The 18,652-nt window shown below is 37.3% G+C and overlaps 1 protein-coding gene across 10 annotated transcripts in view; it reads right to left on the bottom strand.

The window, feature by feature from the left end:
* Positions 1-18,652, bottom strand: part of Ppp1r12b (protein phosphatase 1 regulatory subunit 12B) — a 212,292-nt gene that overhangs the window by 47,252 nt on the left and 146,388 nt on the right. The window contains exon 1 of one of the 10 annotated variants that reach the window (XM_015483848.2): positions 104-2,943. The exons of the other annotated variants lie outside the window; for them this stretch is intronic. Within the exon in view, the coding sequence (XP_015339334.1) occupies positions 104-205 (102 nt within the window). The 5' untranslated portion in view covers positions 206-2,943. Of the gene's footprint in view, positions 1-103; positions 2,944-18,652 lie in introns of those variants that run through there. 10 annotated transcript variants of the gene reach the window in all.

Genomic DNA, 18,652 nt, shown 5'->3' with positions numbered 1-18,652 from the left:
TTCCATATGCTTTTGCTCTCAACCTAACCCCTAAGTTATATATAAACACATTTCCTACCTTTGTCACAGCTAGGAACATATGTAAATAAAAAAGGCTGCTTACTCGGAGTGTCTTGGCAGTTGGGGAGGGAGATGCTGGGGGAGAATCAGACTGAGATTTCCTATTCCGCGTGAATTCTTTACTTCGAGTATATAAAGAGGACATAGTTCCTTAGGATGTAGACAGACACCCAAACTCTGAATTCTTCACACAAAGCTGGGAAACTGCCTTGTAAGTTACCCTCAAAGAATTTCTCCTTTTGAACTGATGCAAGATGACTTTGGAAAGAACTAAATAAAGGATAAAAGCTGCCCTGTAATTTATAGTCTTGAGCTCTGAACCAGTCCACAGTTAAACAGTGTCTGAGAGGCGTGTTCCATCAATATTTTCAATTCAGCTCCAACCACAAGAGCTCAGCACTGGTGGCTTGTGGTAGAAGGTACTGTGCTGAGCAACACCTTGACACCTAGATGGAGTCCTTGATTCTCCCAGAAGAACACTTCTTATGAGGCTTGCTCTTCAATAAAACCCAAGTCTAGGTTCCTGATGATATCAGCTTAAATCCCAGAGGAAAAATGACTCTGGATCCTGCTGCAGATGAGTCTAGGAAGGACTACGGTCACTTTATCCAGAGGGAAGAAATACAAGCCCCCAGGAAATCATGCTGTCTTCCCTTAGCTTGATTCCACCAGGGCAAGAGTTGAGAACTGCTGTGATAAATTCAGGTCAAACAACTTGAAAAACAAAACAAAACAAAACCAAAAAAATAAAAATTAAAAAATTAAAAATAAATAAAAGGAACCAAGAGTTTAGAAGAAGGAAGCTGTCTGAGGAAGTCAAGTTTTCCTAGGTCCTCCCAGACGAAGCTGCTTTTACATATAAACACTCACAGTCATACACACATCTTTTCCCCTCCCCTCTTCTATTTTCTGACATTCCAAATCCCTATTCGCTCAGCGAGGAATGCTGGAGAGGAGCCAAGGGCAAAGATTCACTTTCAACTTAGAATTCGGGTTGCCACTTGTAGAAGGAAAAGAAACCCTGCCAGCTGTTCGGCATAGGGGAGGCTCTTGGGGGCAAACTCAGGGGTAGCCCCCGACCTTCAATATTCACCACTCTGAGGAGGCAGCAGTCTCCAAGACGGATTTCTCTAAACAGTTTTCTAAATATGATAATGGTGTTTTTTCAGCTTCTGGATCTCTTAAGTAACAAAGCCCAGAGAGAAACATATGTCAAAGTACCTTCAGGCCTTTTATGTTCAGTTTTAATGTGATGTCATTCCTGCTGCTCTGTGGAGGAGCCCCCGAATTTGAAACTTTGGCTCACTGCAAAGCAAGTTCTCCGTCTCAGAGAACTTGAACTAAATCTGGCTGAATCTAGAAACTGAAAGCTTACTGGAGTTTCCTAAAAGGCCACGAGCAGGAATGGACAAGATTAGAAAGGAGTATAAAGGTGAGGGAAAAGGGAAAAAAAAATCAGAAATAAAAGAACAGAGCTGTGAAACTGCAAGACTACAGGACTCAGCAGCACAGGGGCAGTTAAGAGTTAAAAACAGGAATTTCTTTGCTGGGTGTTGAAGGGTTTTGGATTTGGCCTTGAAGGAATATCTCAAATTTAATCTTTTGCACTCTGTTGTCATCACTACACTATCCAACATTTCTTCGCCAAATGCTTTCTAAGCCAATGGGTTCATTCCCAAAGTAACAACTCTCTGGGCTCTTAAAAACTCCATCCTGCTCTCCCCTTTCCATATGAATGAATGAAAATATATATATATATCCTTTACTTAATTTATTTATTTTTATGTGGTGCTGAGGATTGAACCTAGTGCCTTGCACGTGATAGGTGAGTGCTCTACCACTGGGCCACAACCCCAGCCCAAAATTTATATTTTTCCTCTGTCTTGATATCTTCTTTATTTCAATGACCAATTTTGTGAAATTAAAGCAAGAGGGAAGATCAGCTACTTGGAGGTTAGTCTGAGGAATACAGATTGAAGAGGATTTTTGAAGGGCTCTTGATTATTTCTAATCTAAAAAAATTTCTGAAGAGTTTATAGATCATATCTGTAAGTCTGAATTACACATACAGTACCTAAATTTTTGGGAATTTAGATCCACACATTTTATATTATGGGTACAGCCTATATAGTTATTCTTATTTGATAAGAGTGGGTCTTTCTCTACTAAACCTCTGCACTTAGAAGAGAAATATTAGTGTGAACCTAAATAGTAATATACCAGGAACAAGCATGCTTGCTTAGGGAAGGATTAGTGATACCTTGTCAATATGTTGAATGAAAGTTAACAGGTTATGTTATTCCTTAAGGAGACAGCAAAAACAATTCTGAACAGACAATTGTTTTCTCACCTATTTCTGTAAAGTTTGTACACTGATTTCACACCTATTGACAAATGGAGAGGGACTGTAAATCCTTCATTTCTAGATGGCACCTTTGTTCATCTCTCACTTTTACTTTTATATCTACTTCTAGGAAGTTCTAACAATAGACAAACTCTTTTATATCTTACAATCTGTTTTCATATACATTAGATAATCTGATCCTCTCAACCATGTTGAAAAGAACATCATTATACTGTTATCTTATAGATGAGGAAACTAGAGTTTTAGAAAGGTTCACTGACTTGGCAAAAGCCATACCGTCATTAAGAAAGGAGCAGAACAACTGTCTGAGGACTAAGTTTTGGTTGACTAAGGTAATGTAAAAGCAGATCTAAAAAGATCTATCAATTCAAAACATTCAAGAAGATTCTGAAACCTGGCATGGTGATGAATGGCTATAATTCCAGTGACTTGGGAGGCTGAGGCAAGAGGATTGAAAGTTCAACACCATCCTCAGCAACTTAGTGAGACCCTTTCTTAAAATAAAATATAAAAGGGGCTGGGGATGTAGCTTAATGGTAAAGCATTCCTGGGTTCACTCTCTAGTAAACTCTCTAACCCCCCCACCCCCAACCCCAAAAAAGATTTTGAGTATTTGAGACATTCACAGAAATACACTGGAAATTCAGGAACAGAGATAAATTTCCCAAAAATTCGAATCTAAATTCTTTCTTCATTTACTTCTTGTTCTTTGTATTTAATTTTTTTCCAGCCCAGACATCAAGTATTTATTGTTCCTTTTTGACTCAAAAGACATAAACTCCCCTTTGAAAATGAAAGTGTCCTTCACATCTCAGTGAAAATAAGAACTGAAAGAAAATATTCTTGGTCATAGTCTTGTTCCTTTCAGTTATAATCTATTTTTTTTTTGAGTAGTACACATTTCCAATATCATTCCCAAATTTGGAATCCATATATTAAAAACAATACATTTTTCTCCACACTGGCTTATTAAATTATAACATTCTGGTGTAGGGCAAACATGTTATTTATTCAGAAAATTCCCTAATCACATAAGTTTTCTGTTCAAAGACAATTAGCATGAAGGAATATCGAGAATAAGAATAACTTTTATTTCCCCAGGTGGGAGTGCTCTCACTGATGATTCAACCTATTCTTTTTCAAGTTAAGTCTTAGCAAACAAAGAGCTTGATAAAGGAGAACCTCAGAAATAGACTTCCATCGGGTAAGCTTTATAACAGCCACTTGCTTAGAAAATAATTTATTCCAGATTGATAGGACAAAATATTGGGCTTATTTGTTTTGTTTCTCCTAAGTGAGATAAAAGGAGGAAAAAAGTCCATGAACTTTAGGGGGTTGTTATAACTGAACTAAGAGTCCCAGGCATCAGTTCAATAGACTCCAACAAATATAGGACTATCAAATAAGGGAATTCATGTGTGTGTGTGTGTGTGTGTATGTGTGTGTGTGTGTGTTTTTTAAAATGACACACATCACAAGTGAGAATGAGCCTTTAAATGCCCTTTTGTGAATTCTGATCACTGACCCTCAATGACTCAACTTTCCCAAAACTTAGATGAAGAAATTAATGAATCAGTTAAGTAATTTCTAGTTTTTCCTCTTTTTATTTCTTAAATCAAGAAAACAAAGTGACATGGTACAGAGTGATGATGTTTGGTAAAAGGCCTCTCCCATGATGATTCTGAAAGTTACTGACATACTACCATCCTGCTGTAGATGTGGCCAGAGTGCAGGCTGCACAGTCAGATATCCTGCTTTCCCATCTGACATGATCAAGTTCTTCAGTCTCACTGAATCTTATTTATCATCTGCAAGTGGTGATAGTGCTATTTGCAGAGTTAATATATTTAGGCCTAGTATACAGCACAGTGCTTAGTTTAGTCATGCTCAATACATGGTAGTTATCACAGAAAATGCATGGTCAATAGGCACATGAATTTAGAAAACATATATAAAAATCTAGGGCTGAAATGTGGCTCAGAGTAGAGTGCTTGCCTAGCATGTTTGAGGCTCTGGGTTCAATTCCAGCACTTGAGCTCTATGAAAACAAACAAAGCAAAATGAATCTATATGAAAATCTGATCTGAAGCAAAAAGCATATATAATAAGTTCTTACAACCTATATATTTGTTTTTCTTATGCTTACATCAAAGGCTACTGAGAAAGAATTGGTAGAATCTCGTTCCAAAGGCTTATCTCTCTACCTACATTATTCCCTCCCTCTTTCTAACCTTTTTTATTTCTTGAAAGGGAGCCCTGGCGTAAGGGGAGGGTACAGTGGTGAGTCCATAGACTGGTTAGTTGGGGATGCTTTACATGGAGAGATGGAGAAAATAAGCAAACATATTGAGTATAACGAGAACTAGGTTTTTCATTGTTAAAACAAAAACAAAAACAGATAAACTGAGCATAGTGGCATACACCTGTAATCCCAGCTACTTGGGAGGCTGAGGCAGGAGGATTCCAAGTTCAAGGCTAGCCTGTGAAACTTAGCAAGACACTGTTTCAAAATAAAATTTAAAAAGAGGGCTGGGGATGTAGGTTAGTGGTTAGAGTGCTCGAAGTTCAATCCCCAGTACTGCCTCCTGCCCTCAGCAACACAGAAAGTTTTAAATATGAAAAAAGAAAAAGTTTTGAATGAACCTAGTGGTGGTATGAAGGAAGTGAACCTACTGGTATGGACCCAGGATTTTTATTGATAAAGAAATAACTAAATTGAATGTAAATGTATGCGTGCTTGTGTGTATGTGAGTGCTTATATGTGTAAGTGAATGCACATGTATTAATAGGTTCAAATTATATTGTATTTCCTAGCTCTGTCTGGGAGGGCCTGGGAAGAGCAACATCCCAACAGCATTTAGCACACTCGGTATCCAGATCATTTGTTTCTAAATACCACTCTTCACTAAAAGGAATAGGACTCCTTGGAGAAATGGCTAATTCTAGAGCTGGTGCAGGCAAAGAAAATGAGACTTGTTTTTTTTTGTATTAAAAATAATGATAGGGCCATGATAAAAGGACACAGATGTCTGCTTAAAAAGCAAAACCTGGACACTAGTATGGCAGTATGTAAAAAAGTGGATGTGTAACCGATGTGATTCTGCAATCTGTATACGGGGTAAAAATGGGAGTTCATAACCCACATGAATCCAATGTATGAAATATGATATGTCAAGAACTATGTAATGTTTTGAACAACTAATAATAAAATAAATAAATAAATAAATAAATAAATAAATAAATAAATTTTGAGACAGGATCTCACTAAAAAAAAAAAAAAAGCAAAACCTGGGAGCACAAGTATCAAAATAAATAATGATAGCAATGGGTTACAACCCACCGAATAAAACAGGAATCTATGAGTCCGCACTGATATAAGTAAAAAAGAAAAAATAATTGGGAGGAACTAAAGTTCTTCCTTACAGTAAAATGTCTATTAATAAATGTAGAAAGGGTAAGGAAGTTAGAATAACCATCACTTAGCAATCTTCATTTAAAATCAATCCAGGAAAGGAATATTAATGGATAACAAAAACTAGTGGTTATGAATAGATGAGGTAGTAATTTACATAATTTCAAATGTTGCCTCATAAAATATTTATTAGTCAGAAAGAAAGAAAAGGAACTTTGCTATAAAGAACTCTGGAAGATGCCATCTTAATCTAGTGATCAAAATCAACACCATCAGCAGGACGAATTGGCGGCATGAAATGAGAAGAGCATAGCATTATCACTGCGACGCTGTGGCCTAAAGTATATAAGCTCAGTCATATTATAAGGAAACACTGGACAAATCCAAACTGAGAGACATACATGACTGCACTGTTATCTTAAAAAAATTATCAAGGTCACAAAAAGCAAGGAAGGATTAAAGGACTAAAAAGACACAAAAATTGGGTTTAATTCATGATCTTGGATTGCATCTTTCTACTACAAAGGCTAATATTGAGACAATTGGTGAAACTGGAATTTGGTTTCTGGGGAAAGGGTATACATGAGTTCTTTGTCTTATCCTTGAAATATTTCTTTAGTTAGAACTTGTTCAAGAGTAAAAAGAAAAAAGCCCTGTTCTTTCAACTTACTGGGAGGATGGGAGAGGAGGACAAAAAGATGGCTTAACTCCAGAGAACTTTGGGAAAAACAGCCCACATTACAGAGGAGATTATATATGTTCACCACAGACCTGGATTTGCAAATGGCAGACAATCACTTGTGCTGGAGGCATAATAACTATAAGTTGAGATTCATTAGTAGGTCATGAATCAACTTCGTGGCTCACAACCAATCAATAAAAAGTCAAACAGAATACTAAATATTAGGATACATCATACATAGTAGAGTATGTTTTCATGAAACTGTTGTTTTGGTTATATATAATACATTTAAATATATATTGGGTCACAGTATAAAGTGTATTTCTTTCTTTCTTTTTGGTACCAGGGATTGAACCCAGGGACACATAACCATTGAGCCACATCCCCAGGCCTTTTTTCTATTTTATTTAGACAGGTTTTCTTAAAAGTTGCTGAGGCTGGCTTTGAACTCATGATCCTCTTGCCTCAGCATCCCAAGCCACTGGGATTACAGGCATGCGCCACTGCACCAGCTTATAAAGTATAGTGCTTACTACCATGGGTCATGGTCAAAAGTTTGAAAATCAATGGTGTGAAGATGCTCAGTACAAGTCCCTTGATGGTGAGAAGAGCAAGAAGAGTTTTTACTGGGGGGTAGAAGGATAGTCTCCCATCTGTGCAACTAACTGACAAAGGACATGTGCTTTGAACTAAATTTAACCCGTATTATACTGCTTGATCAGTAAAACCTGAAAACACTAAAATAGTCACTATTTAAAAATTCAAATTTGGGATGCAGTAGACAACCACTGCTAAAAGCCAGCAGAGAATGATTTATTATTATAGTTGACATAATACTGAGAATCATCTCCACTTCCAGACAGTTAGTTTCTTTTCTTTTCTTTTTTTTTTGAGAGAGAGAGAGAGAATTTTTTAATATTTATTTTTCAGTTTTTGGCGGACACAACATCTTTGTTTGTATGTGGTGCTGAGGATCGAACCGGGCTGCATGCACGCCAGGCGAGCGCGCTACCACTTGAGCCACATCCCCAGCCCCAGACAGTTAATTTCACCATGCAAACATCCATACTAGTCAAACGCACTCAGCAAATGCTTCAGTGGTCTATGACATGAAATGGAGATTCCTTGAACATCACTGAAAGGCTTCAACTAGAGGAACCCGTACTTACTATCATCTCAAGGACAGAGTAGCTGGAATTCCCACTTGCTTTTTCCTAAATGAAGAACAAGGTTCTCCTTTTCCTCTAAAAACCTGACAATTCAAGATCAGCACTGTTCACTACTATTTGAAAGCAGGGGGCATGGTAGTAGTTGTCTCTGTTTTTTGAATTTTTCAAGCCCATTGCATTTTGGACATCAAACATGATATAATTATTAAGCTCCAAGGGTGGGGGGAAACCCTCATCTCATTCTGCTTGCTGAATTTGTCATTCAGTGGAGACTATTAGCCTGCAAAAGGGATTATAATATTTATCAAGAACAGAACAAAATTATATATATATTTTAAAAAAGTTAGTGTAATAAGAGGTTTTGAGAGGGGTGAGAATTGAAGAGCATGTAAGGAAAGAATACAGAAGCAATAGAGAGGGTAGAAAGAATGGCATTTGCACTTTGGGTCACAGCCAAACTGATTTTTAAGATTTCTGATGGTTGGGTGCCATGGCAAATGCCTGTAATCCCAGCTAACTTGGGAGGCTGAGGCGGGAGGATCACAAGTTTGAGGCCACCCAGAGCAACTTAGTAAGACTGTCTCAAAATAAAATACTAAGGGCTGAGGTGTGTCACCCAGTAGTACAACTCTTGCCTAGCATGCATGAGGCCCTGGATTCCACCAACAGGTCTATATATATATATATATTTTTTTTTTCTCTTACTCTTATACAAGTATAAATATGCATGCAAAAGAGGGGGTAAACTATATTGGCAAAACTGTATATCAACTACAATTACTAAAAATAATTTTTACAAAAATTCTATGGGCTTGGCTGGGCACGGTGGCGTGCACCTGTTCTTAGCAGCTCCGGAGGCTGAGGCAGGAGGATTGAGAGTTCAAAGCCAGTCTCAGCAAAAGCGAGGTGCTAAGCAACTCAGTGAGATTCTGTCTCTAAATAAAATACAAAATAGGCCTGGGGATGTGGCTCAGTGGTTGAGTGCCTCTGAGTTCAATCCCCAATATAAAAAAAATAAAAAATAAATAATAAAAAATCTATGGGCTTGCAAAACCTAGAGAAGCTTTTTTTTTTTTTTTTTTTAAATCAAGCTACAATTGTAAAAAATCTCTTAGAATTATTTTAAAAGTATATCTGAGAGTAGTCTCATAATTTCAGTCCCTATCTATGAACTTTCAAATTCCTTTATCTCAAAAAAGAAAAAAAAGGGGAGCAGAATAAAATTCTGGAGTGCTCCTGGCTAAGAGGATCACAAAAGACCTTCCCATTGACCCTTATAAATGTCAGAAATGAACCTCAACTATGAGATGTTTAAGGCAATAAATAAATGTTGAATGACTTTAGCCAAAGAACTTTGGCTCTGGGCTTTTCTGAAGTATCCTCAAACTTTAAACAATAATCTAGAACTATAATATTTAATAATCTACTTTTAGCACAGTGACAAAAGAATTCCTTGCTATCACCTATTCAATCAGATATAGCAAAGGTATGGGAAAGTTCCTTGGGAAAGTGAACATGGTTTGCAAACCTCAGGACTTTAAGACCCAAAGAGGATCATCGATAGTTTGATAGACATTACTTAGTCTTTCAAAAATTTATCTGCCTTTTCCTGAATGCTAATTTTTAGTAGCTTAGTTTATAAACTTTTAATAGCCACAACATATATAGTATTGTAGTTCACACTGAGGAAAGAAGGTTAAGTTAAGTATTATCAGTTAGAAACAGTTTAAGTTGTCTTTTTCTCCTTTTGGAGCTAAGAGAACAGAATGGTGATTTTCAGGCCTATTTATGAGTATATGAGTATAGGAGCCAAAGAATAAATTTTTATTTTTCATTATCAGCAGATACTTTTCTGGCATTAATCCACCTAACAACTATTAAGTGTTCACTGAACGCAAGGTGCTGAGGCAGGAGGATCCCAAGGTCAAGACCAGCCTCAGTGACTAAGCAATACCTTATCTCAAAATTAAAATAAAAAGGGCTGGGGATATAGCTCAGTGATAGAGCACTCATGAGTTCAATACCTAGTACCACAAAAAATTATTTATGTATATGTACATAACACAATTTGATCAATTTCACTCTCTAGTACCTCCCCTTTGCCCCCAGACCCCCTCCTCTACTCTACAGGTCCAGAGAGATATATAAAGTTCTTTAAGACATGATTGCTATTTTCAAAAAGACTACAGGAAATCTCAAGGTTTATATAACTATAAAGTCTCTACACTGCTAAAATTAATAATCAAGCCCTACTTTTCTATATGTTTTTATATAAATAATTTCTGATCTCATAGTAAACAAATAAGCTGTTTTTAAGGAGACCATAGATGACACACAGCCAAGTCGGAAGATAAAACCAATAAGAACTTCACTCACTAGCCTGTGTATTGATCTGTTGCTCTGCTTTGGGGTACCTAGAAGGGCTATAATCATTATTTGGGGGTGAATAAATTCTGGAGGAAACAGATTCCTGGTCACTTGACCCCTTCTTCATTTTCCCATGTTAATTCTTTGTTTTAGTTTATTTGCTGTGAAAATCCTCCCCTTTCTTTGGTGATGGGCCAGATCAGTGATGGTAACTCTCATTCATTGATGACTAGCATAGACCGCTCCTTACTGAGAGGCACATGAGGGATTCTATCATGAAATGAATATCTTATCCTCACTTCTCTTTTGAAATGAATCATTCCAGAGTGAAGATTTGGTCTTCATTCCACACATAAGGAAATGCAGAAAAGGGAGAAGCCACACAATTTTTTCAGTCTAATAAAGGGTTTTTGACATGTGTTCTTCATGAAAAAGCAATAAAAGCTAAAAATCAAACCAACATACATATCCCTGAAAGGCCTGTGTACACTCTGGTGGGCTATTGTGATTTGGGGGGTAGGGTGGGGACAGTGTCATCTGAGGCCTAAGGCAGCAACAAAGTCAAGGCGAAACAGGACCAACAAGTTGACCAGAACGGGGCACACAATAATTTTTGTTAGTTATTTTGTTATTTTGAAAATTACAAAAATGTTCCCAATTTTGCTTTCATATAGTTAAATAATCATGCCTTAGTGTTATGAAAGTTTAAAGAACAGAATTTCACTTAAGGACAAGGGATTATAAAGGCCCTTTAAGAAAATCATTCTATAAATCCTTCCTAGAATTGGTTCATGAGTTTACTGTTTTGCAGTTAAACTTAAATTTAGCAACAGCTTAAAAAGACAAACAGTGAAAAGCTACCTCTTTTTTATGTGAACAACTCATGCAGCTTTTCCCAAAACCTTCACACATGTCTTTGTAGGCCCCACAGGATGGAAACAGTAGTAAAGTTAGAAGGGGCAATTCAGAATCTGAGGTTTTTCAAGGGCAGGGACAGGGGCAATACTTACCACAGGGCATCTGGAAATATGTGGGGATACTAATTGTCACAATGATGGAAAGTGCTACTGTAATTTAGTAGGTCAGGGACAGGGATGCTGAATGTCCTGCTATGCCAGAGACAGACCCACAGTGTGAAGAATTACCCTGCCAAAATGCTCACAACACCTTGATGAGAAAAAAACACATGATGGATTGATCAGAAGCATTAACAGGGCAAATCAGGTCTTTTTGTTTAGTTGAAAAGTGGCAAAAGGTTTGTTTATTTAATAAGGTACATAGTTGTCTAAATATTGTAATGTATATGTAATTTAAAAGTATATGACTTGTTTGGGCTGTGGTTGTACAGCTCAGTGGTAGAGTGCTTGCCTCACATGTATGAGGCACTGGGTTCGATCCTCAGCATCGCATAAAAATAAATAAATAAAATAAAGGCAGTGTGTTCATCTACAACTAAAAATTTAATTGTTTGCCACTTTTGTTAAAACTTGATTACAAAAGAGTTAAGTAGAGTTGGGCTGAGAATTTAGCTCCAGGTTAAAGCAGTTGTGTAGCATCTATGAGGCTCTGGGTTCGAACACAGCATCACAAAAACACAAAGGTAGAGTTGGAAAGATAGCTTCATGCATGCATATCCCCCAATTCATCAGATGATACATTTTAAATACATTCAGTTTATTTTATATAAATTATATCTCAATGAAGTTATTTTATTTTTATTTTTTTATGGTACTGGGGATGGAATCCAGGAATGCTCTGCTCCTTAGCGACACCCCCAGGCTTTTTTATTTTTTGAGATAGGGACTTGCTAAGTTGTCAACACTGCCCTCCAACTTGTGATCCTCCTGCCTCAGCCTGCTATCTATCTATGGTACTAGGGATTGACCCAGTGGCGCTTCATCACTGAGCTACATCCCTGGCCCTTTTTTGAGACAAGGTCTTGCTAACTAGCCCAGGTTGGCCTTGAACTTGTGATTCTCCTGCCTCTGCCTCCCACAAGATGGGATTAAAGGCGTGTGTCACCACTCCTGGCCTAATGTTCTTATGATAGCATAGATCCTGAAACAGAGTTTATTAGAATGTTGCTGGTCTACAATGAGTTGACGTCTACCCTTTTCTGTTTTGCAGACACTGTTGACATATATAGTGTAATTGTTTGTCCATGTTTTGTTTGTTGTGTATGTGCCATATTTTATATCTATGTTTTCAGTTATAAATACTTGAAAATAAAAGATGCTATTGCACTACTAGGTTTTAATTTTCAATTCTTTTATCTCACATTTTCAAACGATTTTCTTCTAAGTTGACTGAATTCTCTAAACAAGCAACTTTTATTTTTTCTGCCTTTCACATTTTGCTTAGAGATCAGTTTTCTCCTTCGTCTGGGGTTCTGTGGGCAGTGGGTGGCGGGGGCGAGCGGGGGTTAAGCTTTGATTCTTGCTAAAAATATGACTACACCTCTGAAAATGATACAAAAGCTTTTCCCTGAGCCTAAGATATAAGAGATGCCCAAAAAATCAAAACAAATAAACCTTTAACCAACATAAGAGAGAAAAAGTTCAAAGAAAAATATTTCATAGGGAGAGTATTATTTTTGTCCAGATTACTTAGACCCATTGGTAAGTAAAGAACAGTCTCTTTACATTTTTTAAACAATGCATTTCAAACCCACATCATAATTCAGAAAAAAAGTTCCTTTAGTTATCCATGGGGGAAACAGGTAACAATTCTGAGGGTACACAAGTTAATGGTCCTGTCAATTCTGTCATCCCCACATTGCAATGACAGTTTAATTTCGCATAAATACAATTATGCGGAGGCAAACACTGTTACAGAGTAGGAGGGCTACAGATGCACTTCTCTAGGAAATACTACTTGTGAGGTTCATGAGGCATGGCGATGTTTGTGGTAAACAGGAGCAATGTGGGAATCAAATTAATTAGATTCCTAGACTGTTGCTTCGCATGCAGTACAGGGAAGAACTAAGCTTCACAGTGACCTAGATGACTGTACACATACATGAAGAGAGCACGTTGTTCTCTGAGCACAGAGAGCATGGACATGTTAATAGTCTTCAGTACTGCTCTAAGTGGTCTCTACACAGTGCTGGGTGTCATGTTACTACCTGGGTTGGCTGATTTGGGATGATAACAATTGTGATTCAAGTTAAGGTCACATAGTTGATCTCCATATGCTCAGCACCACACTCAAACAAACAAAAAATAAATTACTTTTCCATGTCTTAGACTATTGGTGACTTAGCTATCTTCTACTGGGCTGAGGATGTAGCACAGTGGTAGAGGGCTTGCCTAGCCATGTACAAGGCCCTGGATTCTATCCCCAGTGCTGCAAAAAAACAAAACAAAACAAAATAAAACAAAACCCACTACTGGTCATAATACAGACTGACTGAATATCCAAAACCCATAATTACAACTGGAATCAAAATTCAAACAGCAAAGCAGATATACTACTGTTCACCACCCAGAATGGTGACCATCAAATTTTACTTTTGAGAGCCAGGGCTTGGAGCACACGCCTGTAATCCCAGAGCTCAGGAGGTTGAGGCAGAGAATTGCAAATTGGAAGCCAACCTGGGCAATTTAGCTAGATCCTGTCTCTAAATAAAATTTAAAAGTTGGGGGATGTGCCTTAGGGGCAGAGTGCTTATATTAGCATACTCGAAGCCCTGGGTTCAATCTCCAGTTAAAAAAGAAAATCTGATGTTCTAACCCATGAAACTTGTACAGCCTAGGTACAAGGTCAAATGTCTTTTTTTTTTCAGTGCTGTTTGTGGAAAGTATTCAGTCTTATTGGAAGCAAGACAAGCTAGTGTGAATGCTGGTTTTTTTCTTTTTATTCTTTGAAACAGTTCCTATAAAATAAATATATTTCTTGAAGGCTTGAAGATGAAACCCGAAGGTAAAATTTGTTCCCTAAATTGGTGTAGAATTGAGGTCTTTGGCAGGAGGTCATTGTTATAGTGGTGGTGGTTAAAATATGATTAATTTTCTTTAATGGTTATCAGACTTTTCCATTTTCCTATTACTTGAATCATCTTGATGTCTTCTATTTTCCCCAAACAATGTCCACTTAAACTTCCAGGCTTATTATAGCATACAGTTATTCAACATAATGTCTTATATTTCTATTTTATCTATAATTTGTCCCCCTTTTCCTTCCTAATACTGTTTGTTTACATCTACTCTTTTTTAAATCAGACTACCAAAGGTTTATCGTATTCAACCTTTTTATATAATCAACTTCTGGGGTTACCAACCATTCCATGGATATTTTATTTTTTTGTTCAGTAGTTTCTGTTTTTTTTTTTTTTTTTTTTTTTTTTTTTTAGAGAATTTTAATATTTATTTTTTTTTTAGTTATCGGCGGATACAACATGTTTATTTTGTATGTGGTGCTGAGGATCGAACCCGGGCCGCACGCATGCCAGGCGAGCGCGCTACCACTTGAGCCACATCCCCAGCCCAGTAGTTTCTGTTTTGATATTAATTTTATTTCATTCCTTCTATTTTATTTGGGCTCACTCTATTTTCTTGCTAACCATGGCTGCTGCTATTCTCCCTCCTCTGTCCCAGGTGCTGAGGATCCATCCCAGGCCTCACGCATGCTAACTTGCTGTGTTGAGTTGAAAGCTTATCTCATCTTCTTCTTGTGAAACTGTACTGTCTCATGCCCTTGATGCCCTTAATTCCCTTGCTTCCCTAGCTTAAATTCCATGGTCCATTATTATCAGCACTCTCTTTCCCCTTTCTCCCTTTAGAATATTCTGCGAAATGACCTTGTTCAAATCCAATTTCCTGCCTGTTCCACACCAGCTCCTGCGTAACTTAATGTGGCTAGATAAAAACATACAATCATGCTCAGTGGTCTCAATTTAAATTCTTTATTTTAACCTTCAGTGTATTCTTAAGGATCCCTTTTCCTGTCAACCAAACATCTAACACTTCCTTCCTCATGCTCATTCCTTGGCTCTTTGTCTTGTTTTCTAACTCATTAGAAAACTGAAGCAACCAGAAGAGGACTTCCACAGACTCTCATCACCACCTCCCATTCTCTCACCTGTTATCACTGGTGAATTTAACATACCTCTATTTAGAGCCAGTCCTTCAACTTGTGTCCCTCACAAGATTTTACTCATGGACCTTATGACAACAGTTCACTCTTCCTCCTACACTGTCATATCTATTTCCTATTTCTCTCCTGGATCATTCCCATTAGCAAACATGCACCTATATCTCCCATCATTTTTTTTCTTGGGGTGGTGGTGGTGGTGGTGCTTTACCACTGAGCTATATTCTCAGCCCTTTTTATTTTGAGACTGGGTCTCGCTAAGTTGCTGAGGTTGGCCTCACACTCGTGATCCTCTTTCCTCAGCCTCCCGAGTTACTTGGACTGTAGGTTTGTACCACTGAAGCTGGCTTATTACTCCCATCTTAAAAGAAAATCCTTCTCTTGACTATATTTCCCCTGCATGATGCCACTGCATTTCTTTGTCCCCCTTTATTGAAAAAGATTTTTTAAAAAACTGACTTTTCCCCAATGTTTCCAATTCCTCTTCTCTCAATGTGTCTCCCACCACTGTTTCCCTCAAACCACTCTTCCTTAAGGTTACTATGTTACCAGAATCAATGATCAGTTCTTAATCTTCATCTTACTTGACCTTTCAGTAACATATAACACAGTTGATAACTACCTCCTAAATGATCAATTTTCTCACTCTCACTGGACACTGCATACTTCCTGGGTCCTCTTTTCCATGTTGTGTCTCTTGTCTCATGGTTTCCTAGATTTAAATGCTCCAACTACCAAGTTCTCCAGTTGGATATCCAGAGATCTCAAACTCAACTACCCTAGGCTATATTCTCAGTTTTCTTGCCCAACCTGCTTCCTCTGCAAGCTTCTCCATTTCAGTTCAGTCAGTTGCTTAGGCCAAAGCCATAGAATTTCATATCCCACACAAGACCCTTCAGGAAATATTGGATCTCCTTTCAAATGTATCCAGAATTTTACCAACTCTCTACATCTCTACTGCTACCATATGATCCAAGCACCCATCATCTTTTGCCTGGATTATGCTAACTGTCCTGGTTTCTGCTCTTATCTCAAATCTAATCTCAACACAGCAGCTAGAGTGATTTGAAACTTAAGTCAGATCATGTCACTTTTCTACTCAAATTCTTGCAATGGACCCTTGTTTTACTCAGAGTATACAACCAAGGCCTATAACACACTATACTCACATAATCTGATTCTCTTTCCTACTAATTTCTCCCATAATTTCTTACATGTGCCATTTCTTACTTTCCCACCATATAGCCTTTGCTCCAGTTGTTCTGTTTTCCTGGAATAATCTTCCTCCAGATGTCTTGGTGAGTAGTTTGAACAGCTTCAAATCTTTGTTCAAATCTCAAAATACTGAAAAAATTTACTCTGACCCCCTAATTTGATACCAAAACATCTCCATTGAATCCACCTTAACCAACTCTTTTTAAACTGCATCAGTGTCTAACATCTTATATTTTTTAGTTTACTTATTGTTTACTGTCTCTTTCCTCCCACTATTCCCTGCTAGAACATATACTTTAACAGGATCTTTGTAAATTTTGTTGACTAATGGATTCCAAGTATCTAGAACATTATCTGGCAAATATCAGGCAGTCGATCAATAAACATTTATTGAATAAATTAGTAAATGTTGACTTTTAATTTCATGTGGTCCTTATGATATAATGTTCCATGTATGCTTCTTATCTATTGGATTAATCTGGTTAATTATGTTGTTCAAATCCTTTAAATCCTTAAGTATTTCTGTCAGACATGCTGATTTCTGAGAGAGGCAAATTAAAATTGGCAACACTGACTACAGATGCATTGTTTGTAATTCTGTCAGTTTTTGAGACAATATTATTAATTTCTCAAGTTCACTATTTTATATCTTTTTGGAGGATTGTTTCCTTTTTTGGGGGGGGAGTATTCCTTTTTTTTTTTTTATAAACAAGACTTATCTTTCCATCATTTGATGCTTTCTGTATAAAATTATCTTTTGATGTTAATATTGCCAATTTTCTCTTTGAGTATTTGCGATATCTTTTTCTCATACTTTTATGTTTTACCTTTCAGTGTCATTTTAAAAACAGAATATAAGCTGGACACAGTGTTGCATGCTTGTAATTCCAGTTGCTGAGAGCCACAGCCGAGTGGGAATGACACATGGCATTTTTGCCAGAACGAGTGGTTGAGAGGTGATGCCAGCGAGCCATTGAGATGATGATGGTTATGTTAAGCTGTGTATTCAATTGTATATTAGACCCCTGCAGTCCGCCTTGGCCACTACTTTGGAGTTCTCTCTTTCATTATTTCTCCTTCTAAAATGCATTCTGAAAGCTTTTCTCAGTTCTATTTTCTAATTTACTAGTTTTCTCTTAATCTATAAAAAGTATGCTGTACAACCTAACTGCTCTTTTATTTCAATATTATGTATTTTTTCATTTCAATATAGTATTTCACTTTCAAGATGTCTAAATGATTTTTTTTAAACCTTTCTCTTCTTGTTTTGTTACCTGTTATTCTGGTTTTATGAAACCTAACATTTCTATATAGGGAGAATTTTAACTCATTTTGAATTCTCCTATTACTCTTTTTTTCCTCAGGTACAAATTCTCTTATTTGTTGGGTCTCGTAACTGCTTTTCATGGTCTAAAGTTTTATCAGGTTCTTTGTAATGTTTTGAGCCCTCCGTTTTTATCATAGCTTGAAAATGTGTGTACCTGTGTCTACAGGAAGTTTCAAATTGCCTTAGCTTAGATCTGATAAGATGCCTACGGTGAACCAGACTGTAAGCTGCTTGCTCTGGGGTCTTCTTTCTTCTAGGTATTCCACTTCTAGATTGTTCAGCTAAAAATGGTTTGAGCTGGGGCAATGGCACATGCTTATAATCCCAGTGACTCAGGAGGCTGAGGCAGGAGAACTACAAGTTTGAGGATAGCCTCAGCAAATTAGTGAAGCCCTAAAGCAACTTACTGAGACCTTGTCTCAAAATTGAAAAAAAAAAAATAGGGGTTGGGGTTGTGGCTCAGTGATAGAGTGCTTGCCTAGCATGTGTGAGACACTGGGTTTCATTCTCAGCACCACTTATAAACAAACAAATAAATAAATAAAGGTCCATCAATAACTAAAAAATTAAAAAAAAAAAAGGTCTGGGATATGGCTCAGTGGTAAAGCCCCTTTGAGTTCAGTTCCCAGTACTTTAAAAGAAAAATAAAAGTTTGACTTCAATTCTATCTTGAATGGGTCACTGGGTGCCTGTGCTTTCTTGCTTCTGCTACTCTTCCTCTACTTCTGCTCAGGAACAAGCAGCTTATTTCTGGCATTAACACTACTGGGATGACCTAAATGAACACAGCACCTATTTGCAGACAGTATAGTGTGTCCCTGGCTCCTGAATTCAAGTTCTAAGTGGATGAGATCCTTGCAAAACAATCCCGTCCAATTGCCTGTATCCATTCACAGCTCACCTATCACAGTCTCTTTTCTCCCCATTACCAGCCGACAGTGACCTTCTTTTTTTTTAAGTATGA

This window comes from Marmota marmota, unplaced genomic scaffold (genome assembly GCF_001458135.2).
Source record: "Marmota marmota marmota unplaced genomic scaffold, marMar, whole genome shotgun sequence".
In the NCBI taxonomy this organism is placed as follows: domain Eukaryota; kingdom Metazoa; phylum Chordata; class Mammalia; order Rodentia; family Sciuridae; genus Marmota; species Marmota marmota.
The sequence above is the reverse complement of the archived record's forward strand: the minus strand, read 5'-3'. Positions and strand labels throughout refer to the sequence as shown.